The following is a 27,427-nucleotide window of genomic DNA, read 5'->3' as shown; positions in this document are numbered from 1 at the left end:
TCCCAAATTTCATCAAAGGCAGGTAAGTCTTTATACAGTAAGAAATTCACTTCGACAGAAAATTTCAATCACCGATAGCACTGTTATGAGTCTATGCCCATTAGCATTCAAAGTTTCAAAATATGAGGGGTATTCAATAAGCAAATCAACACTTTTTTTCCTCAGCCAGTTTCAGTTGAAAAAATGTAGAATTTGTTGTGGGATGTCATGGAATATTCCCACTATAGCTTTTATAATTTCATGAAGTTGTGATAGGTGGCAGTGCAATACATCACCTTCTAAATGGCATCTGTAACACGGATATGACCCAATTAGAAACCTGTCATTGAGTTTCTTTTGGCAGAAAACCACAGCATCACAGATATTCATACACGATGGTAGAAAATCTATTGAGACCTGGCAGTGAACAAAATCATGGTGAGTGGTTGATTGGCTGGTTTTGGGAGTAAAGGGATTAAACTAGAGGGTCACCAGTTCCTTTTTCCTCATTCAAACAGGTCTTGGATTAAAATCATTCTCCAAAAGAGTCTACAAAGCAAAAAAGGCATAAAAATAACTGGGAACCACACTGAAAGAGTAAACAAAAGAAACAAGCCAAAATGGGAAAACATGCACAAAAGGAAAAAAGGTGGTAGAAGGTATTAAAATGATACAGCAGATGGACTGGGCTAGCTGATCACAAGAATAAAAAAGGATGAGCCAGCCACTCTGCAACACACTAAAATCTCCAGCCTAAAAACACAAGGCTAGAGAAACACAGATAAGGAAAAATGAACATCAAGGCAAACAAACAGCAAAGCAGAGCGAGGAAGAGTTAAAATGGAGGGAGAGTGAAGGCCTGGGAGAGAAGGTCACACGCTCACCCTCAGATTGAGTGATAAAAAACCCTCTCTTGAGTAAAATGTAAAAATAGATCAGCCATCGAGGCGTTGTCACCTAACACCGTAGGGAATGAGTCAGGAAGTGTAAAAGACCACCTTAGGGCGGCTAGATTGGGACAGTCCAAAATGATGTGGGCTACTGTCAACCGAGAACCACATCAACACTGGGGTGGGTCCTCGCCATGGAGTAGGTGACCGTGAATCAGCCAAGTATGGCCAATGCGGAGCTGACAAAGGAGAGCAGAGTCCCTGCGAGTGGTTTGCATGGCTGACCTCCACCTCCACACATTCATTGTCTCCTTTATTGAATGTAATTTATTTGGCACACTTACAGTGTGCCATTTGGTATCCCAAAAACTTTGAGATCAGGTTCTGGTTTGCCAATCTTTAGAGTCAGTTTATCAGTAGCCTGTTTGGCAAGCCTGTCAGCAAGTTCATTTCCAGGGAATCCGATATATCCTGGGGTTCAAATGAAGGACACTAAACATCCACAGTTTATGAGGGCATAAACAAACTCCTGGATAGCCATTACCAAAGGATGGTGAGGGAAGCACTGGTCAATAGCTTGTAGGCTGCTTAAGGAGTCACTACAGATGACAAAGGTCTCACCTGTGCAGGAGCTGATATGCTCAAGAGAATGAGAGATGGCTATCAACTCTGCAGTGAAAACACTGCAGCCATCTGACAAGAGGTGCTCTTCAGTATGTCCAGCGTGAGCATAAGAGAAGCCAAAGTGACCATAGACCATCAAGCCATTGGTGTAGAATATTTCTGAGCCCTGGAACTTGCCAAAAGCAGAGAAAAATTGGTCTTGGGAGGAACTGACTCTTTTGGGCATTGCATTAGGTCCAGACAAAGCTGTGGCCAAGGCATGGACCATGGAGGTGTACGTGAGTGGACCCACAGGATAGATGATAGAGGGAAAGACTCGAGTTCAGTGAGAAGGGACCGGACACAGATGGCAATCGTAATCACCAGTCAGGGTCGCCTTTGCAGGTGATGAGCCATCATGTTAGTGAAAAGGAGATGGTAATTTGGATGCTGAGGCTTCTGTGAATGCGTGTGACATAATTTGCAAGCAGTTGTCAGTATCTGATCCACAATGGGGGAACGCCAGCTTCCACGAGTAGGCTGTTCACCATGCTCATTCAGAAACTTTCTGTTGCAAGTCGAACTCGGTGTATAGGGTCCAGCATCCGCAATTCTGAGGGTGATGCTGAACCATACACCAAGCTTTCATAGTCAAGATGGTCCAGTACAAGGCTCTGTACAGCTACAACAGTGTAGGGCAGTCTGCACCCCAGTTGGTGTGACTCAGCCAACAAAAAATGTTGATATTACACCAGCACTTTAGCATAAGCTTACAAAGATGGGGTGGTCAAGTTCAGTGGGTATCGAAAACCAGTCCTAAAAAGCAATAAGTCTCCACTGTGTTAAGTAGCTGGTCATTTAGGTAAAGTTCTGAATGTGAGTGGACAGTACGATGATGACAGAAATGCATGACACAAGTCTTGGTGGCTGAAAACAGAAAGTCATGGGTGAGGGCCCATTACTGCACTTTTGTATGGCTCCCTGCAGTCGACATTCAGCCACAACAACTGTAGATGAGCAATAGGAAACACAGAAGTCGTCAGCATATAAGAAGGGTGATACTGAGGACACCACTGCTCCTGCGAGATCACTAATGGCAATTAAAGAGGGGGGGATGGTCTGTACAAAGCCCTGCAGGACCCCATTCCCTTGGATATGGGAGAAACTGTGTGAAGCACCGACTCGAACTCTGAATGTGTGGAGCAACAAAAAGTTCTGCATACAAATCAGGAGTGAGTCCCAAGGACCCCACTCACACGGAGTAGCGAGGATGTGGTGTCGCCGAGTGGTATTATAGGCTTTTTTCAAGTCAAAAAAGACAGTAATAAGGTGGTGATGCTGGGAAATGGCTGTTCAGACAGCAAACCCCAGGTATACCAAGTTATCAGTAATGGAGCAACATTAGCAAAAACTCCCCTGGGACAGAGCCAGAAGGTCCCAAGACTCAAGGAGTCAAACAACTGGCTCCCAATGTGTTCAAGAAGCTTTCACAGAACATTGATGAGGCTAATACGGTGATAGCTATCCATATCTAGCGTGTTCTTAATGGGTTTGAGCACTGGAATGATTATCTTTCATGCCTTTGTGACAGGAATTCTCCATCACTCCAAATGCAGTTGAAGATGGCAAGGAGTGGCATTGGTAATCTACTGACAGACGTTTAATCATTTGGTGATGGATGTGATCTGGCCAGGGGGATGTGTCAGGACAATCTGCAAGGACACTGATGAATTCCCATTCATTGAATGGAGCGTTAAACGGATCAGGGTTTTGTGTAGGAAAAGAAAAGTTTTGTCATTCCACCCGGTTTTAGAATACAAAAGGTGGGGTGGTAGTTCTCAGATGCAGAGGTTCAACCATAATGCCTGGCAAGTTGCTCTGCAATTGCATCTGGGTCACTATATACAGCTCCATGTGTGGAAATCCCAGGTATACTGCAGGGGTCTGATATCCGTAAATGTGTCTGAGCTTTGTCCAGACCTGTGAAGGAGAGGTTTGTGTTCCAATGGTGGAGATGTGTCATTCCCAACACTATTGTTTCTGTTGTTTGACGAGTTGACGGGACCAGGCATGGAGCCATTTGAAGGCAAAGAGCTGCTCCAGGGACAGGTGGCACTTATGACTTTGGAGAGCCTGCCTTCGGTCTCTAATGGCTGCTGCAATTTCTGGCGACCACCAAGGCACCAGCTTCTGCTGGGGACAACCTGAGGAACAGGGCACTGCTGATTCAGTTGCAGAAACAATGATAGTAATGATGTTCTGGATCACCTCATCAATGTTGCTGTGCGATGGAGATCCAATTGTGATAGCGAAGGTGAAAGTGTTCCAGTCAGCCTTGGTAAGAGACCATCAGGGCAAGCATCCAGCTGAGTGATGCCAGGGGAGGGACAGGAAGAAATGAGAAATCAATGGCTGAGTATGTTCCATGTGCCACACTGCAATGAGTGGAGGCACCTGAATTTAGGAGGCAAAGGTCAAGTTGAGTCAGTAGGTTCTTGAAACCTTTACCAGGGCAAGTAACCTTGGTTCCACCCCACAAAGGGTTGTTGTTGTCTTTAATCCAGAGACTGGTTTCTTGCAGCTCTCCATGCTACTCTATCCTGTGCACGCTTTTTCATCTCCAAGTACCTACTGCAACCTACATCCTTCTGAATCTGCTTAGTGTATTCATCTCTTGGTCTCTCTCTATAATTTTTACCCTCCACGCTGCCCTCCAATACTAAATTGGTGGTCCCTTGATGCCTCAGAACATGTCCTACCAACCAATCCCTTCTTGTAGTCAAGTTGTGCCACAAATTCCTCTTCTCCCCAATTCTATTCAGTACCCCCTCATTAGTTACATGATCTACCCATCTAATCTTCAGCATTCTTCTGTAAAACCACATTTCGAAAGCTTCAATTCTCTTCTCGTCTAAACTATTTATCGTCCATGTTTCACTTCCATACATGGCTGCACTCCATACAAATGCTTTCAGAAAAGACTTCCTGACACTTAAATCTACGCTTGATGTTAAGAAGCTTCTCTTCTTCAGAAACGCTTTCCTTGCCATTGCCAGTCTACATTCTTACATCATCTCCACTTTGACCATCATCAGTTACTTTGATCCCCAAATAGCGAAACTCATCTACTTCTTTAAGTGACTCATTTCCTAATCTCATTCCCTCAGCATCACCTGATTTAATCTGACTATATTCCATTATCCTCATTTTGCTTTTGTTGATGTTCATCTTATATCCTAGTTTCAAGACACTGCCCATTCCATTCAACTGCTCTTCCAGATCCTTTGCTGTATCTGACAGAATTACAATGTCATCGGCAAACCTCAAAGTTTTTATTTCTTCTCCATGGATTTTAATTCCTACTCCAAATTTTTCTTTTGTTTCCTTCACTGCTTGCTCAATATACAGATTGAATAACATCGGGGAGAGGCTACAACCCTGTCTCACTCCCTTCCCAACCGCTGCTTCCCTCTCATGCCCCTCAATTCTTATAACTGCCATCTGGTTTCTGTACAAACTGTAAATAGCCTTTCAATCCCTGTATTTTAGCCCTGTCACCATCAGAATTTGAAAGGGAATATTCCAGTCAACATTGTCAAAAGCTTTTTCTAAGTCTATAAATGCTAGAAACATAGGTTTGCCTTTCCTTAACTCATCTTCTAAGATAAGTCATAGGGTCAGCATTGCCTCATGTGTTCCAACATTTCCAAAGAATCGAACTGATCTTCCCCGAGGTCAGCTTTTACCAGTTTTTCCATTCGTCTGTAAAGATTTCATATTAGTATTTTCAGCCATAGCTTATTAAACTGATAGTTCTGTAATTTTCACACCTGTCAACACCTGCTTTCTTTGAGATTAGAATTATTATATTCTTCTTGAAGTCTGAGGGTATTTCACCTGTCTCATACATCTTGCTCCCAGATGATAGTGTTTTGTCAGGGCTGGCTCTCCCAAGGCCATCAGTAGTTCTAATGGAATGTTGTCTACTCCCGGGGTCTTGTTTCAACTTAGGTCTTTCAGTGCTCTGTCAAGCTCTTCATGCAGTATCATATCTCCCATTTCATCTTCATCTACATCCTCTTCCATCTACATAATATTGCCCTCAAGTACATCACCCTTGCATAGACTCTCCAGATACTCCTCCCACCTTTCTGTCTTCCCTTCTTTGCTTAGAACTGGTTTTCCATCTGAGCTCTCAGTATTCATACAAGTGGTTCTCTTTTCTCTAAAGGTTTCTTTAATTTCCCAGTAGGCAGTATCTACCTTACCCCTAGTGATATATGCTTCTACATCCTTACACGTGACCTCTAGCCATCCCTGCTTAGCCATTTTGCACTTCCTGTTGATCTCATTTTTGAGGCATTTGTATTCCTTTTTGCTTGCTTCATTTACTGCATTCTCCTTTCATCAGTTAAATTCAACATCTCTTCTGTTATCCACTAGCCCTCATCTTTTTACCTACTTGATCCTCTGCTACCTTCACTATTTCATCTCTCAAAGCTACCCATTCTTCTTCTACTGAATTTCCTTCCCCCGTTCTTGTCAATTATTCCCTAATACCCTGAAACTCTCTACAACCTCCGGTTCTTTCAGTTTGTCCAGGTTCCATCTCCTTACATCTCTGAGTTTTTGCAGTTTCTTCAAATTTAATTTACAATTGATAACCAACAGATTGTAGTCAGAGTCCACGTCTGCCCCTGGAAATGTCTTACAATTTAAAACATGGTTTCTACAGCTCTGTCTTACCATTATATAATCTATCTGAAACCTTCCATTGTCTCCAGGCCTCTTCAATGTATACAACCTTCTTCCATGATTCTTAAACCAAGTGTTAGCTACGATCAAGTTATGCTCTGTGCAAAATTCTACCAGGCGGCTTCCTCTTTCATTCCTTATCCCCATTCCATATTCACCTACTACTTTTCCTTCTCTTTCTTTTCCTACTATCGAATTCCAGTCCCCCATGACTACTAAATTAAAAATTCTGCACAAAGGGTTATGGGCATTAAAATCATCCAGAAGCAGAAAAGGTGGGAGGAGTTGGGAAACTGGTGCAGCCAATAGATGGTGTGGTACTTTACCATGTGGAGGAAGGTAGATGTTGCAAATGGTAATTTCCTGTGTTGTCCTCACCCTGACAGCCACAGTTTCTAAAAGTGTTTGAAGGGACACAGGTGCACTATAGGCAGAGGTATGGGTATGTCTACAGACTCCAACTGACATCCTGTTACTGTCAGTATGATTTTTGTAATACGCCTGATAGCACGAAGGGTGGAGGTCCACATTGCTGGAAACCAGGTTTCCTGAAGGGCAAAACAAAAATCAGGTGTAATGTTTACGAATTGTCATAACTCAGACAGGTGGGGGGAAAAATTGCCACAGTTTCACTGGAGGATGATGCTTTCTGTAGTCCGGCAAGGCATGAAGTCACCAAGGACGCAGTTTATGCCTCAGGGTCAGCTTCTGCAACCTGTAAGGGCTTGTGATCTCAGTGTCCATTGGTTCTGACGCTCCAGGGAGATCTAGGTCCTCAGGGGACACTAGGATCTCCACCTCACCCTCAGAATTGGAGCCTGCCAGAAGCAGTGGTATGGGGTTCACCGGGATCTCTTTCTTCTTGACAGGCTTCTTCTTTTGATCCTCTCACTTTTCTCTCAGTTTCTCTGGCTGGGAGGGCTTCTCTGAGTTAGTCTCAGGAACCGATGTTGATTGGGAAGCCCTACAACTAGCAGCCTGTGGCTCCTTCAGCCACTGGATTTGCCCTGCTTCACCACAGCAGAAGCCTTGGAAGGCAATGTCCCCGAGGGATGTCTTCCTTGCGAGAGGAGGCTGATTGTTCTCTGGCTGAGGGATGGAGATACATGTCCCCAATCGCTGGGGGAGCTTTGTTCTGGAAGTAGATGTTAGGGGAGCAACAGGAGGAGGAGTGCCTCCAACCATGAAGGGGGCAGATGAATTCTGGCAGCTCTGGGGGCCCACTTTAAGAGGCATAACAGATAGGGATGGCATTTTCCGAAAGGGCAACGTCATTGTAGCTGTAGCACAGGAGGACGTCATGTGTACAGGACTAAGATGGTTGTATTTCTTTCTTCCCTCTGTGTAGGTCAATCTATACAGTGTCTTATATTCCATTATCTTCCTCTCTTTCTGATAAACAGTGCAGTTCAGCGAACAGGGGGAGTGGTGTTCTCTACAGTCGACACAAATGGGAGAGGGGCACAAGGAACATTCGTATGTGTCGGAGGTCCACATTCCCAACATGTGGAGCTGCTGTTACATCAAGAGGACATGTGCCCAAACTTCCAATATTGGGGGAGGGGGGGGGGGGGGGTTGATGGAGACTGGGACATCATCCAGTTGGCCACAAGGAAGCAATGCACGTGACTGGGAAGGGATGTTGTTTATACCAATACTGACTCGTTCCTCATTTTAGATATTCCCCCCACTCCCCCCAACTTGTCCTCTAAGTTCCCTACAAAAAACAGAGGCTTTGTTGTTAGAAAGGATCCCACAATCAGACCTGGTGCAAACTAAATATTTGGAAAGGTATGTCTCAACTTGATCTTCAGCCCTGCATTCCTCCCATGAGGTGAGTCATTGGGCAAGGCAACTATCATCATCACAACAAGACCGCACAAACCTGTTCGATCTCTACTTTGCTGGCAAGCTGCACACAACTGTGACTCTAGCAATGTTGGAATTTGCAGATACTCTCATTTGAGGTGATCAATGGATCACAAACAAACACCTCACTACTCAACTGGATATCTCTGGTAGTAGTGCTGACACATTTGTCCACCAGTTGGGAGTACTCAAAGGTCCATGCCCAATAGGTTCCTCACTGTCTAACAGACGACCATAAAGAGCAACAAAAGACTATCTGTGTGGAATTGCTTGCATGTTATGCAGCTGATCGTAATGATCTTTAGTTGATCATCATTGTGATGAAACATTGGTGGCACCACACCACCTCTCCTCCAATGAGACAGTTCAAAGCCGCACCATCAGCTGCTAAAGTCAGGGTAATGGTCTTCTGGGACTCTGAAGGGGTTATTCTGCTTGATGTCCTCCTTCACGGTGCAACAATCAACTCTGAAGTATTTTGTGCTATCTTCAAGAAACTGAAGAAACGACTTAAGTGTGTTCCATCACAAAAATGCAAATGAACTTCTCCTTCTCCATGACAACACAAGGTCCCATACAAGTCTACATACCAGAGATGAGATTACAAAACTTCATTGGACTGTTCTTCCTCATACACACTCCAGCCCAAATCTCGCGCCTTCCAACTTCCATCTGTTTAGCCCAATAATGGATGCACTTCGGAAGAAGCAGTATGTGCATGATGTGGAAGTTGGATTGATGCATCAAGATGTTCACTATAATGTTGATTAGTAGAGTGGTATCATGCACACATACAGGCCCTCCCAGTAAGGTGGTCTAAGACCACAGCATTGAATGGAGATTATGTTGGGGGGGGGGAGGGGGGAGAATAAAGAACAAGTGTCGCAGCTAAAGTAGTGGGGTATAATATGGTGTATTGGAAAGCTGAATAAAACCAACCTGATTTTAGAAAAACAAGTGTTGCATTACTTAAAACACCCCTCACATTTCTGAGTCCCAAACTGGAACATGCCAAAATATTTCCAAGTCCTGTACAAATTTCACCAAAACCAACCACACCAACCAACAGATGAAGACCAAAGATCACAAATTCCATTCTGCCTGTCTATTTAAAAACTTGGTCATGTGATCAGCAACTTTATGCAGCAATCTCCAACTTGACCACAGTCCATAACACATATTACAACATTTACGTATTTCAAACATATATGACATACACTTTCAGCTACTTGTAATCCAGCATTTGCATTATACAATTTTATCAATATTGTACAATGCACACAGAAATGCAGCAACCTGGCCAAATGAATGACTTTATTCAGCAGGATGCTGCAGTCCTATGTTGCTCAAATCACACTGCTACAAACACAATGTTACCAAAATTGCTACTAAATAACATCAGGATACTGGAACAATGGGATGAATTACTCCTGCGGACCGCTGTGTGTATGTGGAGAAATCTTTCTTTTGGCCTTGTTTTATGAATCATTCAATACATTACTTGCAACAATCTGTGTATTTGTTCAACAAAAATTTAAACAATATCATCCTCTAGTTAACATCAAGCCCTATCCAACTGTGTGTTGTAAGGCTGTGTTGGGCTTTTGTATAATTCATTACTGAGTTCATACACAATTTTAACATAAATGTTAACTTTTGTAATAATGACTTTATGCACTTAATAACTATTTTATCGAGCTCATCTCACTAATATGAGTTCAGTGCAGGATTTAGATTTTTCCTACTATGTCTAGAAGTAGTTTTAGTATTTCAGTGAATATTCTAAGCTGTAAGATGCTCAGTTCCTTGCCATATGGCTACATTGCCTTTAAGATTGCATCAGCACCTCCTCCCTACCAATTTCAGGTTTTCCATGTTGCTAGGCTGCAGCAGCTAGCTTGTCAGCTCCCCCACCTCCTTACACTGACCAGCATCTGCTCACTTATATGGCCCAGTCAACACACGGCATCTTGTCAGCTACCTATTGCTTAACTAACATTCTGAGTTGAGTACAAATTGAATAGTAGGTAGGATAAGGCCAGAATTAGAAGAATATCACCTTTAAAATTATTTGTCATGAAACTTTCTCATGATCCTTTCCATCGTTAAACACTCTGTTTTGAAGAATACATCATAACACACAAAATTATCAATTACACAAATTTTTCCATAAAAATGTCTGCCTTCACACCACACTTTTCTCAACAATGGTTATCACAATACTCATCTCACAACTACTGAAAATTCACCCAAGAGGCAAAGAGATCAGTGATGCATTTTGCTATATAAAGATGTTGCTGGAAATTGTTCTATATAACCAAAGACAATTTTGAGCGTAATTTACCATAATAGAGTTGAGTAACATTTGTTATATCGATTTGATGTAAGAATAAATGTATTATGTACAGTGAAATATTACAAATGCAGGTATTTCATAAAATATTTATTACTTTGCACATAAAATGTTCGTATTTCATGTTTTATTGATAACATTATAGCTTCTAATGCAGATAATGGTTCGAGAATGAATGAAAAGTTCTAAACTAGTCACTAATAAAAATATTATTTGCAACTGATAGAGATTTTAATTAATAAATTACAAATACAAGGGTCATTCAATAAGTAATACCCCACATTAAAAAAAAAAAAAAAAAGCCATTAATAAACATAGACAAACGTCCTTGTCGGTGATTCACATTTGATGTTTGTTCTGGGCGCCGGTGAAGTTTCGAACTTTTCTGGCACATGGCAGAGCTGCAGTACAGTGTCAAAATGGCGTCCACATATGACTCACATTACAAACAGCATGCTGTTATGGAATTCTTGTGTGCAGAAAAAGAAACCGTCTTGAACACCCATAAACATTTGTGTGCAGTGCAGCGTATGGTGATGATGCAGTTGAAAGGATTGCAGTGGGGCAATGGATAAAGAAAGTTACAGCCTCAGGAAATGCAGAAACTGAGCTCCATGATCAGCCAGGCTTGGGACGTCCTGTCACAGCCACTGCTCCAAACATGCTGAATCATGCACCCTCAGACTTCCATCTCTTTGTGTCACTTAAAGATTCTCTACAGGGAACACACTTTGAAGATGATGAGAGTGCCAGTCATGCAGTGAAAACATGGCTATGTCTACAAGACAAGAGCTTTTACCAGCTGGGAATACATGCTCTTCCACAACGTTGGCGTATGGCCATAGAACGTGATGGAGACTGCATAGAAAAATAGGACACGGACAAGACCTGTTGATGAATATTGTCACAAAATTCTGACTCTTTACAATATATATGTTCTGAGAGAGAAAAAAAAAAGTGGGGCATTACTTATTGAGTTGCTGATACTGATACTAATACAATGTTGGAATTACATAAATTTTATGTTTATTTATGATTTTATTAATTTGCATTATGAATGTTATTAGTGGTCATAAAGAATTATGTAAATAATAATAATAATACAGTGAGATGGAAGGATTCATGATTGCAATACAGGATCAAACAATAAACACCAGATATTACAGCAAGCACATTATTAAAGATCCCAATACCACAACAGATAAATGCAGACTTTGCAAACAACAAATAGAAACAGTAGATCACATCACAAGCGGATGGACAATACTAGCAAATACAGAATACCCCAGAAGACATGACAATGTAGCAAAAATAATACATCAACATAAACTTATAAAACAACATGTTCCCACATACAAGTATGCACCACAAAATGTACTGGAGAATGATGAATACAAATTATACTGGAACAGAACTATTATAACAGATACAACAACACCACATAACAAACCTGACATCATACTCACCAATAAAAAGAAGAAATTAACACAACTAATCGAAATATCCATACCCAATACAACAAATATACAGAAGAAAACATCCAACTGGTTGAGGAAGTCAAGGACATGTGGCATCAGGATAAAGTTGACATGATACCAATTATACTATCAACTACAGGAGTCATACCACACAGTATCCACCAGTACATCAACGCAATATAGCTACATCCAAACTTATATATACAACTACAGAAATCTGTAATTATTGATACCTGTTCAATTACCCGAAAGTTTCTAAATGCAATGTAACAGATACCGTACAGTTAAAAGGAAGTTGCGCTTGATCAAGATCCGCGTCACTTTCCATTTTTAACCAGACATAATGTCTGAGAAAGAAAAGAAATAATAATAATAATCCCCCGTGGAGGCCCGGGAAAAGAATAGGCCTTCGGTATGTTCTGCCAGTCGTAAAAGGCGACGAAAAGAACAAACCACTAATATGGCTAACCCCCCCCTTTAGTGTGATTAGTTGGTTCAGGACAGAACTAATGAAGCCTCGGACAAGCGCTGTCATGGTCGGGGACGACGCTTGAACCCTATGCCCGTCCACAATGGTAACGACACTGCTAGCCACAGGGCAAATGATTTAAATCCAAATAGAGGTGTTTTGCAGGATATGCTTCCTGCAACCACTCTAGAAGGAAAACAAAGACAGAGGATGAGATGGTCATATGAAGTTAACCGACACCTCATGTTCTGTTACTACCAAACAACAAACTTAGGAACCAACACAACTGGATACAGATCACAAGTATACACAACATTTATTACCAGATATCCAGAACTAAAATTTTTAACAGAACAATGGCTAGCTGATCAGATCCGTGTAATAATCAAAAATAACAGGATACCCCAGTCAGAATTAGAAAACATCAAACAACAAGTACAACAAATACTGGAACAAAATAATGAGCAATCAGAAGAAGAAGAAAATACAGTAGTGGACTCAAACATCCAGGAGAAAACAAACAAAGAACAACACGCATCAATTAAACAATCAGAGGAAAACGAAATCTTAAGACAGCCACCACAACAAGCACAAATAGAACATGAAGTGACACACATGTTAGATATAGACGAAAAATTTCAGTTGACATATATAGAATACAAAGACACAAATTCAGACATTAGACCATTCTTGCATAGACCACCAAATAACCTACAAGTCGAAACAACAATAACAACTATCAACACAACCATACACAACAAAATAAATGAAAATACAACTATGGAAGAGTTACAACTACTGGTTTATATAGGCGCACTCACTACACTAAATATACACACTAGGCAGAGATCAGAACCACCCAACACACAGAAGAAACCCACAAAACCAGCATGGCAACACAGGCTACAGATCAGAATAGAAAAACTGAGAAAAGACATGGGACAACTAACACAACTTATAAGAAATGAAATAGCAGACAAAAAACGAAAAAGGTTACGTAAAATCTCACAACAAGAAGCGACAGAGCAATTAGATGAAAAGAAGCAGAAATTACAAGCATTGGCCAAACAACTTAGAAGATACAAAAAAAGTGAAAATAGAAGGAAACAAAACCAAACATTCAACACAAACCAAAAGAAATTTTACCAGACAATAGATAACACACGCATTAAAATAGACAATCCACCAAACATAACAGACATGGAACACTTCTGGAGCAACATATGGTCAAACCCGGTACAACATAACAGACATGCATGGTGGATACAAGCAGAAACAGACTCATACAAGATAATACCACAAATGCCTGAAGTGATAATTTTGCAACATGAAGTCACCTGAGCAATTAATTCTACGCACAATGAGAAAGCCCCTGGAAATGATAAAATAGCAAATTTCTGGCTAAAGAAGTTCACCTCAATACATTCACATCTAACTAAATTATTTAACAATTACATTGCAGACCCATATACAGTCCCTGATACACTTACACAAGGAATAACTTATCTGAAACCTAAAGATCAAGCAGACACAGCAAACCCAGCAAAATATCGCCCCATAACATACCTACCAACAATATACAAAATATTAACTTCAGTCATTACACAGAAATTAATGACACATACAACACAGAACAAAATTATAAATGAAGAACAAAAAGGCTGCTGCAAAGGAGCATGAGGGTGTAAAGAGCAACTGATAATAGATGCAGAGGTGACATATCAAGCTAAAACTATACTAAGGTCGCTACACTATGCATACATTGATTACCGAAAAGCTTTTGATAGTGTACCCCACTCATGGTTACTTCAGATATTGGAAATATACAAAGTAGATCCTAAATCAATACAGTTCCTAAACATACTAATGAAAAATTGGAAAACCACACTTACTATCCAAACAAATTCAAATAATATCACATCACAGCCAATACAGATTAAGTGTGGAATATACCAAGGAGACTCATTAAGTCCTTTCTGGATCTGCCTTGCTCTGAACCCACTAACCAACATGCTAAATAATACAAATTATGGACATATATCTAAAAACAAAGATGATGTGACTTACCAAATGAAAGTGCTGGCAGGTCGACAGACACACAAACAAACACAAACATACACACAAAATTCAAGCTTTCGCAACAAACTGTTGCCTCATCAGGAAAGAGGGAAGGAGAGGGAAAGACGAAAGGATGTGGGTTTTAAGGGAGAGGGTAAGGAGTCATTCCAATCCCGGGAGCGGAAAGACTTACCTTAGGGGGAAAAAAGGACGGGTATACACTCGCACACACACACACATATCCATCCACACATATACAGACACAAGCAGACATATTTGAAGACAAAGAGTTTGCCCCCCCCCCCCCTCTTCATAATCGGAACATACACAAAACGAATCGGAAGCTGTTTTATATCAAATAATAATCAATTTTCTGGATAGGTTTTTGATATCTTATGGATCGCCTGTTTAACTGAATAACAATGCATATCCTCATTACATTACACGTTTACACATTAATCTACTTCAGAGGTGGCAGCAGCTTGACTAATAAAGTTTGGAGCAAAATGCAACAAACAGAATTCTGTAGTTAAAACCTGCCAATAAATGCACCCATCTGCAGCATCCTTGCTGAGGTTCCTGGTGTGCTATTTCAAACATTTGGTTTCTTGACGGCACAACTTGTATGCTCAGTTATAATTCCAATGGGAAGTGCAAGACTGTAGTTTCAAAGGTTTCAAGTTAAATCCTGGTTTACAGGCTTTTACTAGTAATATTTTTAGTGGATGAAGAAAGTGAAATTGTTACATAATAAACTCAAATTAAACTGAAGGTTCCCCTACAAATGTTATCAAAGGCATACCCCTTCCAACACCAGCACACCTTGTAAAGCACAACAGTGTTATAAGCAACCTTCCGGTGGATAATCTATGGCAGTACAAGATACTTATTTCAAACAGCCTGGATACATTATTTTTAATGTTTCATGGAAGATCAAAACCTAAGTCTTCTTTATATATATGTGGGAATACAATACAATTAACATTTAAAAAGGTCCCGTTTAAATTGCTTAGAAGATAAAGGTGTAATTACTTAAAAGTGCACAGCATATGAAAAAACAAAACATAAGGGTATAGACAAATGGTCTACATCATATCCTGCAGAATGATTAGTCTGAAATCCATCCACCTTGTAGCACGAAAGACTACAGCAGTGAGAGCATGATCAGGTACTATTTTCTATTGTCCTTTCCCCAGAATTTTGCAGGAATTAAAAAAAGTTTTTGGTTATCTATCTAGAAAAGACCATATGTTCTTATGTGGTGGAAAAGTAATTTTTTGACTGAACTAATGATCTCTTGAGAAGAAAAATACTACCCGTTAGCAAGAAAGTAATACACTGACAGATACTGTTTGAACACAACAAGTCGATGATTCACATCATAGCTCCAATAAGCCTGTCTCAGTTTTTTGCTTTTGGGGGAATCCAATGAAGACATTTGTCCACAAATATATCCCACTTTACTTTTCTCAAGTTCCATCTCAGACATGGAAAGGACGAAATGAGTAGGATATCTGTCCATATTTCAATTAAGATTGGATGGTATTGACCGTGTCGGAAGTCTTGTAATACGAACTGCGAACTATGGAGAGGTAATTTATTTTTGTTAGTTGTTACAAAACATAGAGCAGAATTATACTCCTGTCTCCAAGCTGCTGATAAGAATGTTACTTTATCTTTTGCATTACACACCAAATGTAAGCTATGGTCTTCTGTCCAATTTACAACAGCTTCTCCATTTCCATCACTTTCCTTGTACTTCCACAGATGTGTATTCTTGATCTATGATCATACGTATGTTGCCGCTCTATAAGCACAGTGTTATGTTGCTCCTAGTATTCAAAGCCAGGAATTTTTCTTCTCTGATTCATTTGCTCTACATTTTCAATATGTGTTTCCTGAACAACAACATCGATGTTATATTTTCATAAAATCGTCTGTAAGATTTTGCATCTTGATTTACTTATGCCTTCAATGTTGATTTGACGTATCTTGATGACAGGTCCAAAGTTTATAGCTGGAGGGTCCTGAGGAGAACCATCTGAGCCCATGTCTCGTAACAAATTCATTTTAGCTAGGAGATCTTAGAGATTACCTGGTTGCCTCTGCTCCTTGGCTTTAGGCATTTGCTTCAAGTGGCTGCTGTTCTTTAGCACCACCCAGAGGACACACGTGATTTATGGTATGTCACAGACGTGAACAGCTCCAGAGTCCCTTCCCTGTAATCTCTCTGGTAGCACCATGCAACAGCACTATTGAGTACTGCTGAACTAGTGTTTTCCTGTCTCTATAATCACATTTTATTAAAATGAATATCACACTAGACATTTGGGGCCATTCTTTTGAATGAACATACAAACATTTCATTTCTTGTGAAAAACAAGCAATTTTTTTCCCCATTGATGATAGGCATCACATGAAATACACAATGAATGGTATTTGTTTGGGTTTGCTCCATCTACAATTTTGCAAACTATTAGCTGTCTATGTACCGGAGAAGTTAAAAATCTGTTCAAGATGACTAATGCTAAGCAAAATTTACACTCCTGAGTGCAAGTGTTAAGAAAGGGACTTTCAATAAAGTAATCTCTTACTTAGTTTTAAACTCTCTTGACATTTCCAAATTTCCAATTTCATGTAAGATGCCTAACGGCAACTCTATCCTCAATCCTAGAATGGGGTGCATACTCAATTTGCAAATTAAGTTTTAGTTCTACTACAGTGGTTCATCCTAAATTGATTCATTTTATTAGTTATAAAGCTTACTGAGAAGTAGATGTACTGGTACATAAAGAATCCCACAGTCCCTAAAGAGCCTTCTGCAAGATGCTCAGTAAACAATGATGCTTAATACTCTTACTAGTTGCTTCAACAGAATAAACGGTTTATTCATCCTAACTGCATTGCCATGGAAATTACCCCATAGTGCACTAATGAGTGAAAGAAAGCTAGCAATTGTGTCTCCAGATCAGCATAGTGGGAGTAGTTGGTTAATACAAATTTGGCAGAACTTCAGTTAACTTATCCACAGGCTGCTGCTACTTCAGTTTATTATCCATCTGGATACCTAGAAATCACATGTATGGAGCTTTATTTAGTATTTGCCACTTGATATCTGCATGTGGTGAGAGTGCTGCAGAAATTCTGAAGAACTTAAATAGGTAGATCCCTGAAGAAATAGTTTCACTGTCCCATTTAAATCCATTTCTACTGCAGAATCAAAATTAACTGTCAGTTATCCATACACTGTCCAGTGTGGGACTTGAAAACTACACATTGGTTACAGACAGACATTGTTTTTGGTTGTACTATTCATCAAATTGAACGAAACAAATACTTGAGGCAACAATATTCTGAAAAGGATCGATTGCTACATGCCATAAAGATGGTATGCTGAGTTGCTGCTACACATTGAGATTTCATCCATAACCTTCTTCAGAAAAGAAACCACACACATATTCACACAAGCAAGCACATCTCTTGCAAACATCACCACTACCTCCAGCCACTCTGGCCAAAATATTTCTGGCCGGAATGGCCGGAGATTGTGGTCATGCGTGTGTGTGAGGCATGTCTGCTTATGTGAATGTGTGCGGAGTTTCCTTTCTGAAAAAGGCTATGGAAGAATCTCAATGTGTAACAGTCTTTTGATTGTGCCTGTCTGCAACTCAACATGTCATCTTTAGAGTGAGTAGCAATCTATCCTTTTCATCATACTGCTGACATTCCAACCAGGACTAACATTTGATGCCACTAGTCTACATACAACATACACACACTAAGTACTATTAACCTACTTTCAGAGTACAAATTCCAATACAGATAAATATAACACAGGTAACAAAAATATACAATACACCAGAGAACAGCGATAAAATACATCTTGCTTGCAATGCAAACCACTAATTACCTGCTGTCATGATGTTTACCCCTGTGGCTACTGATCCAGTAAAAGATATTTTTGCAACATCTGGGTGGTGACACATATGTGATCCTGTTTCACCTGCACCCTATGGAGGAAGAACTTATTTCATTACTTTTGTACACAATTACAACAGGGAAAAACAAAAAATAAATATATTTATGTTTATAGAAAACAGACAATGGCCTGAAAAAATAAATCCACCCCCACCCCTACACAAACAATGCTCATCTCTCCCAACAATGGGGTCACACAAATAAAAAGTGCACTAATATATAAGGAATGTCTACCTCCTTAGGTGGTGAACCCTCTGACAAGATAAATGGCACAGGATCTATACAAAATAACTTGACCTGTATCTGAGCAGACAGTGTAGTACAGGAGGGAACAACAATAGTGATGGGGATGGCCACTGCATGGCAAGGGAGGTGCAGTTCAACAGCTAAATGTCACTCACAAGCAGAACTCATAAGATACAGCTAGTGAGTCTACAAACAGTCATATCAGCAGGTTATGCAAGTACAACCAATAATTCAAATCAACTGTTTTTAATAATAAACACAATAGGTCACACGATTATGCTAAAATTGCAAAAGAAGGAGCAATTTATTTTCACCGACTTGTAACCCTTTCTTCTTTCCCTTCCTTCCATATTAAAATTAGATTATTTCGCCAAAACACAGTTTGGTTTACACAGTTTCACATCACTAATGCAGTTATAATTGACAGAATCCTGAAACAGTCTACTGTCAAACAAACAACTGAGGACAATTAATGTCAATAGTATCTGTAAAGCTCATGCATGTTATAAAAATAAACGTGTAATTTCTTCACTTATGTTGTTGCGAGCCCATACTAATTACATTTTCAGCAGCTGTTGGTGGCTCTTAAAATAATTACATTGTTGAAAAAAATCTGCTCCACTTGGATGCTATCATGTGCCAAGAACTTATTCTCAGTATCTCAAACTGTTCATGAATCTGTAGGCTGTTATGAATATTTCACTTATTTTATTTGTGCACACAAGCGGAAGTGAGTGCCCTATATATGATCCAATTTCTTGAGATTGGAGGTAAATATAAATCTCATCTCCAGTTTAAAGAAAAAAAAAACATTAACATGCCTACATTTTGTATGCAGCAATATTTGATTTCACATGCACCAAACACAAACTCAAAGCAGCCTCTATTTTTCATCGCAAACTTTTCAAAATCTGTAAAGTGGCTTACTTAATGTCAAAATATCACAATAATTATGACCGTTAACAAAATGAGAGGCAGTTCATCATGAAATTCATGAATGGCACTATGACATACAAGAGAATCAACCTTTTTTACCAAATAGTTTCCTTAAAATAATTTGAGAAAGACTCAGAGCAGGCGATGTGCACATGTCTGCATTCCTGGAGTGTCATGAGTCAGCCACCAACTGTGCCAGAGTGGGCAGATAATGCTTTGTTCATAATGAGCAAAGTCAGGTGACAGCAAACTGAGGCAGCCTTTGGAACAGATGGGTAGATTCGCCAGCATTGAGAATGCATTTCTGTGCAGGTGCCAAATTACCTTGTGTGAGCTCTACGATACATCCAACTACTAAAGAGACAGATACATTAAGTTTTCTACAATGACATAACAATCACAAAACCATCTGAAAGAAAGAATGGGCATAGATAAACAGAATGCACAGTACCATATTCCAGAAAATGCCCTGCAACTCAGTAGCTAAATAAACTGCTCCTCTGCTAAGGCAATCAATCCATACCAATACTTTAGAACTCTGCAGATGATAAGTATCTTTATCTACATACTTTGTTCTGACACTGCTCCTGGTCATAATTTATGAATTTTTAATTATCTCTTTGTTTCTTCCTCTTTCTTCTTCATATCTTTTCTCCTTCTATTCCAGTTATTTCTTCCACCTCTTGCTTCTCTTTGCCTGTGTCACACCTTCCCTGAGTATATTATCAAACTCAACAATTCTCAGAACTGTCAGTGCCTTCACTTTTGCTGTAAATCATTACAGTAATTTCTCAGGACTTAAATAGTATACTGGTGGTTTCATTTACTTTCCCTTCCCATCTGTCGAAGTCATCTCCACTAACCTTGAGTTTTGGGTGGCTTTGCACCAAAATGAATTCCATTCTCATTATTCTTTCCCCTAAATGTCAACTCTTTACAGCAAATTCAGAAAACACAAAGTCTCATACTTTTTTTGTTACTGCAAGCTGCTGTACTACAGTGTTTTGTGGTAAGTTTAAATTTCTGCTTTTGATGCCAGGCTTCTTTTTGGTAAGACCAGTCTCGTCAGTGTTATAAATTTATTGGGGAGAATACTTTCCCTCTCTTACCATTTTTTCAAACTCACTCAAGTATTCCTTTGCTGCATCACAGTCAGAAGAAAGCTTCTCTCCAGCAATTCTTAACTGACTGATTCCATGACTTTTTTGAATCTGTCCAGTCAACCCATACTTGCACTAAAAGACTCATCACCATTCATTAACTTGTTCAGGTAAACAGCCTTCTCTTGAACCAGTGCTCCACTCAAAGGAGTTCTCCTTTCTCTTTCCTGCATAAACCAAAGGAAGAGAGCTTCATCCACTTTATCATACTGGGACTGTTTCAAATTCTGCCGAATTTCAAGTGTTTTTCCTGAAGACATTGCACAGGACTGTTCAAATTTCACCCAATTCCTCTTCCAATCACAAATGGTTGCTTTACCAACACCCAGCTCCATTTTCAGTTTAGATACATTCTCACCATTGTCTATCTGCCTTCAAATCATTCGCTTTTTCTTTGAGAGTTAAGGTTGTAAGTTTCCGTTTACTTGTGATGAAAATATGTACACCACTACACCTGAATGAATACAATACAACTGTTACATGTGCCAGTGATCGATAACTAACATAACCAAGCGCTTTGCGAACAAGGTGGCACTGCTCTGACCTCAGTCACTACAAAGGTCTCAACAATGCACAACAACAAGGGCAGGGAGTGAGCCATTATTCCCACACTTGTTCCCATTTGATACCATGGTGTACCTACTTATCTGCTTGGTATACTCCATTCTAGAAACTCATCACCATAATTCCGGCTAATTTTAACAAATCGGTAATCCGAACAAGGTCTGGTCCTAATTAGTTCGGATTAACAGGACTCTACTGCACTTTGAATAGCGGCTTATAGGTGGGCGAGCAAAGATTGGAAACTGATTAATAATCGCTGTTCGAATAAATAAATAAATCAAAAAGATTGGAAAGAATAATTGAAAGAAATTGGAAGGTAATTTATAAATCTGTACACATATCCTGGGTGAACTCTAACTGGCGCTAATATCAACAGACCTTCAATGTCAATACATTGAAAATCACTATTCAGATTTTGAGTTATGTACTGCTTCACAATAGCTCCACTGTGCATAGTGCAGGCTATGACAGTGCCAATACAGGATTGCCTTTCCACTGCTCACGTAGAGTCCTTTTGTCTGCTTTGAACCTCCTGATGCAGGATTCTCGGTGCAGGCGAAATGATGAACAGATGGGTGTTACTGATGTAAATAAGCTTGGCCTTCATAATAACTTTTACAACACTTTTTAATATACGGTCAGAATACACATTTTAAAACAATACCGGTACACCCTCCCACACTTCACTATTAAAATTCTCTGTCTTTGCACAAATTTTGAAAGCTTGGAGAGGTGTAAGATATACAAAAGAAAAGCTTTTTACTTATCTTCATCATCCCGTTTTTGTTGTTGTTGGCTCAAAGTCTTGTCTACGTGTACATTCTTGCAGCTGAAATTTTGATTTAACATTTTGGGTTCCTGAAGTGAAATAACTGATGAAGATTTTCCTTTTGCTATGAATATCTTTTTATTTAATTCTATTATTCTAAATCACACCGACTTTACAGTTTTCACTTCTATACACCAACAATTACATTGTTGTTGACAAGTTTAGAAAAATACATGTGTTTCCATCAGAGGCATGCCTACTACCCACAACTTTCTGCAGTACTAACTATATTACAAAGCATATATAGCATTGAGAATGGCTAGTTTGTAGCTGAAATCTAGATCTGCCAATAAAAATTCCAAAGGACAACTGATAGCTGAAATCTATTATTTACAAATAAAAATAACGGTCGCTGCGCGCAACAGCCTCTGAATGGAGGGTAACGTGATATTACAAAGACTTTACACAGCAAAATAGTTTACAGACTTCCTTGACAGGAGAAGAATCTTTACCAAATTATACCATTATTTTTTAAATATATCGACAAACAAATTTAATAATTAGCATTGTGTGTGTGTGTGTGTGTGTGTGTGTGTGTGTGTGTGTGTGTGTGTGTGTGTGTGTGTGCGTGTGTTAAACTGGAGACCTAGAAATGACGGAGAGGCTCCGTCCTGCCATAGCTCTCAGTGGTTCACAACCCCACAACAGGCCACAGCAGTCCACCCACCCCACCGCCACTACACACTGAACCCAGGGTTATTGTGCGGTTCGGTTCCCCGTGGACCCCTCCCCCTCCCCTCCCCCTGCCTGGTAACATCTCATTTCAGATGAGTATAGCCGTAATGTTCGCATGGTAGAGTAATTATGGTGTATGCATGCACAGACACAGTGTTTGTACAGCAATTGCTGACATAGCGTAACTGAGGCGGAATGAGAGGAACCAACCCGCATTCACTGAGGCAGGTGGAAAACTGCCTTAAAAACCATTCACAGGCTGGCCGGCACACTGGACCTCGACAGGCGGATTTGTGCCAGGGACCGGCACGCCTTCCCACTCGGGAAGCAGTGCATTAGACCACACAGCTAGCCGGGCTGTCAAAAATTAGCATTAGATTGTACAATTAACAATATGAATTTTAAGTACGCCATGAATTTCATAATTTCAAATATTTCTAAAAGAAGAGTAATTTTAACCATTAGTAGATATCGATTGTAACAAATTAATTTCTTTTTATACATTTTAGCCCAATACATAACACATCATATATAAAATCACATGAAGTTCATTTAGTTAAGCAAATGAGAATGTTCACCTATACCAGATTCGAGAGTATACATGGTATCTGTTAGTTCATTATAAAAAAAAATAAGTTGATGTTATAGGAGGGTGCCCCATTCTAATATCCCCTCACAAAATTTGGAAACAGAATGTTTATAATATTATGTGGCAGACTATAAGATTTGCCAAACGGTCTACAAAATGATGCCCAGGATAGCAGATAGATGTATAGAAGTATCTGATGCATAACATATTACAAAGAACATGAGAAAAATATGTACTACACAAATCATAATCTATCCTTATATCAGGATATGGCATTCAGATTTTTAGATCTGTGGAAATACTGTCACAGAACAAATAATACAAGGTCAAAACTACAATATTACACCACTAAATATAGAAATAATAATGCAAATTACTAGAATTATAAATTATACAATCAAATCTTCAAAAGAGAAGATGATGATGATGATGATGTTTTGGTTTGTGGGGCGCTCAACTGCGTGGTTATCAGCGCCCGTACAAGTATCCAATCTTTACTCAGTCCAATTTCGCCACTTTCCTGGATGATGATGAAATGATGAGGACAACACAAACACCCAGTCATCTCGAGGCAGGTGAAAATCCCTGACCCCACCGGGAAAAGAGAAGAGAAAAAATATCTGAGCCTAAGTGTACGGTGAGTGAGCCGACTTGAAAAACTCACAACGACGGGTACAGACCAGCAAAAGAATACTCCATCATGAGTAGGAATCAAAGAATACTCCATCATGAGTAGGAATCAATCAGTCATATAAACCATAGTATTTAAAGATATGTTGACTCATGAAAGAACAAACTAATTGAAAAATATTAGGGCCTAAGTTTATGATGTGGGGGTCGACTCATGAAACCAAACCACACTGGGTACAAACCAGCAAAAAGTTTCAACACAACAAGATGAATAAAGCTCATTATCATTTCAGCAAGTTCAGTCATATGCAAAGAATAATTGAAAAAAACATCTAGCTTTGACATTTTGACACACACACACACACACACACACACACACACACACACACACACACACACACACAGTCACGATGACCAGGGATACCCAAAACAGAGCTAAGCACGAGTCTGTCCACAATTCAAATTTCAATCTGATACAATATTGCAATACTCAGGAAAAATTCAGGTAAACAGTCATAAGTCAGCCTTCAATGATGACACAATCCAGTAGCTTCAGAACCAAAATCAGAGAATGAAAGCAGACATGCATACATCCTGTTATACTGTCCATACTGGTAATTGTCATCCACACTATTTGATAATTGTCCATACGACTAATCTGCATACACAAAGATACTCTGAATAACACTGTCTTTAGGAGTTTCACAATTCACAAAAATTAGTCACAACACAACTCTAGTTCACAGATGCTCGAGTACATTACCCAGCACCCACAATCTCTTGCAAGTTGCCTGGTCCAGAAGGGTACAGCCATACAGCAGTATACCTGCCAACATCTTTCAGCTTCCTCCTTGGAGCTCTCGTCACATGCTCCAATGGACAGGTAACTTCCTGTCTAGCATTTTTATCAAATCCTGAAACACTGTTTTGTGTACTAAATATGCTGATCAATACCTCCTTCACATCACACGTGATATGTTCTTCTTAGCCATTCTAAAATCAGTTATATGAGATTTATGTTACTTGAGATTAAAAAGTGTTCACATATGAAACATTAATAATCACAGTTAAATGCAATTAAAAACGGACTAATACGGTAACACTCAGATACTATTACTAATCTTTACAGTACAAGTTATGAATATTGTCCCATTTCAAAATTGTAAAAAAATCTACTCATTTTGTCTCATGGTATATGTATCAAATTCTAAAACACAAACCTAATACAGAACCTAATCATATATTGTACCATAGGTTTTAACTCAGTCAACAGACAAGACAGAACTTCAAAGTTCACATCATCTTACATACTAAATTCCACACAAACAAAACACAGTTATCTAGTCTTATGCATATGCATATAAGGATAGATTTAAACTCAGTCAGCAGATAAGATAGGACTCTAGAAACTACATAATCTTACATACTACATTCATTGCAAACAAAACACAATTACACAGTCTTAAAAATCTGCAGACATAGTGAATATTTTTTTCTAGACTAGGGATCATTATGCATCCAAGTTCATATGTATTGTCCTCTACACAAAATGTTAACAGTACTTGGCATTCTAAATACTTGCTTTGCTTGCCAGTAGCTCCTGTTATCTTTACAATTGCAATAAACATTTCCACAAAATTCTAACTATACCGGTCCTGGATCTCGTCTCTAAATTGTTCAGATATGTCACAAACTGGCTACCTGTATCAATCTTAATCTTAATGTAAGGACATACAAAATCTGAATCATCATCTCTGCTATTAGACACTTCATATAAGAGATCACTTTCAATTTCTTCAAATGCTACACCTACACTGTTTCTGGAGAGTTTTATCAACTTTACTGGTATCATAGCATTACTTTGGTTACACATGTTGTAGCCAAAGATTGAACATACTGATTGTGTTCCATAGCACAACCAACTTTACTTATTACAGAAGGAACACAGAATATATTACTGTCAAAATTACATTCCCTATTTAAATCTTCTTTCACTTCACTCCACCAATACGGATATAAATTTTGACTAACTACAGCTAACTTATTCCAAAATGCACATTTATTTACGTTATCATCAATTTGATTCCAAACAAATTTCAAAAAGTTTTCACCTTTATTCTCTAAGATTACAGATATCTCATCATTACACTACATGACATGAATGAAAAACTGCTTTGACTAGATTGGTATTCTGTGACTCTCACTTACATCATCACATACATACCTCACTTTACATGTATTCTCAAATAACTCTGAAACTTCATTTTATTAAACTTCACAAATACCTGACACTTATCATCATCATCATATCATCATCATCATCATCATCATCATATCATCATCATCATATTCTTCCAAAATTACTTTATCAATAACATCATTAACAACACAAGTCTCATCACCATCAGTTACACTCCTCACCTACATTCATTTGCAATATGACTTACCAACATCACTCATTTCACAGCTCTCATTCACATCTACATCAAAAATGCCACATAATTCAGATCCAATACATTTATTACCTGTTTCACATACATCAATAACATTGCTTTCTGACCAAGAAAAGAAATCATTAGTGCATACTACATAAAAATTCTCATTACTCTCACATTCTGGTTTGTGATTAGTACCTACATCATTATAATTAAACATAGTATTCCAAAACTTTTGATCAAAACATAAATGAGAAATCTGATGTTCCTTCTGTTCAACTTCAAATACCTGTGTCACATTATTAATACTGTTATTACTGTCTAATTGTAAGTGTAAATTGGAGGTCCTTTATATGTTATGTTTCCTCCAGCCAAAACTATGGACCACCATTTTCCGAATAGTTGCCTCTATGATTGTTTCTCCTATTATATTGCCCGTGGTTATCCCCATTATTCCTGTTCTGCTGAGGTTCAAAATTTCTGTCTCTTTACCATTTTGACCGCCAGTGAAGTTACCATTATCTCTATTTCCATAGTTGTTAGCATTGTGATCTCTATCATTTCAGTTATTATGGTACACGTTTCTTTCTACTGCCCTATCCAGGCTGTCTACATATCGTAAAAATTGTTCTAGACAATCGTCAGATCCATGTACTAAATCCCACTGCAAATCCTGGTAATCTCCTTTTTAGTGCATTGGTTAATGTTATTTTGTCAAACGGCCTGTCAAGGTGTGCTAATTTCTTAAGTTGATTCTTACAAAATTCTTTCAGTGTATCGTACCGTCCCTATTCCTATAATTTTGACAATTCAGAAATTCACTTTTAATCCTCCGTTATTCAGCTTCTGACCAAAATTTATTTAAAAAACTTTTTTCGAAACTTTGGCATGTTTCCCACCGACTGCTTCATCTTCAAGGCAGCTTTTAATA

At 39.1% G+C, this 27,427-nt stretch overlaps 1 protein-coding gene across 1 annotated transcript in view; it reads right to left on the bottom strand.

The window, feature by feature from the left end:
- The window catches only part of LOC124610257 (4-trimethylaminobutyraldehyde dehydrogenase-like), a 150,121-nt gene that overhangs the window by 47,276 nt on the left and 75,418 nt on the right, over window positions 1–27,427 (bottom strand). Inside the window, exon 5 of the mRNA XM_047140143.1 lies at window positions 18,365–18,464. Within this exon, the coding sequence (XP_046996099.1) occupies window positions 18,365–18,464 (100 nt within the window). The remainder of the gene's footprint in view (window positions 1–18,364; window positions 18,465–27,427) is intronic.

This window comes from Schistocerca americana, chromosome 1, assembly GCF_021461395.2.
Source record: "Schistocerca americana isolate TAMUIC-IGC-003095 chromosome 1, iqSchAmer2.1, whole genome shotgun sequence".
Taxonomy (NCBI): domain Eukaryota; kingdom Metazoa; phylum Arthropoda; class Insecta; order Orthoptera; family Acrididae; genus Schistocerca; species Schistocerca americana.
The sequence above is the reverse complement of the archived record's forward strand: the minus strand, read 5'-3'. Positions and strand labels throughout refer to the sequence as shown.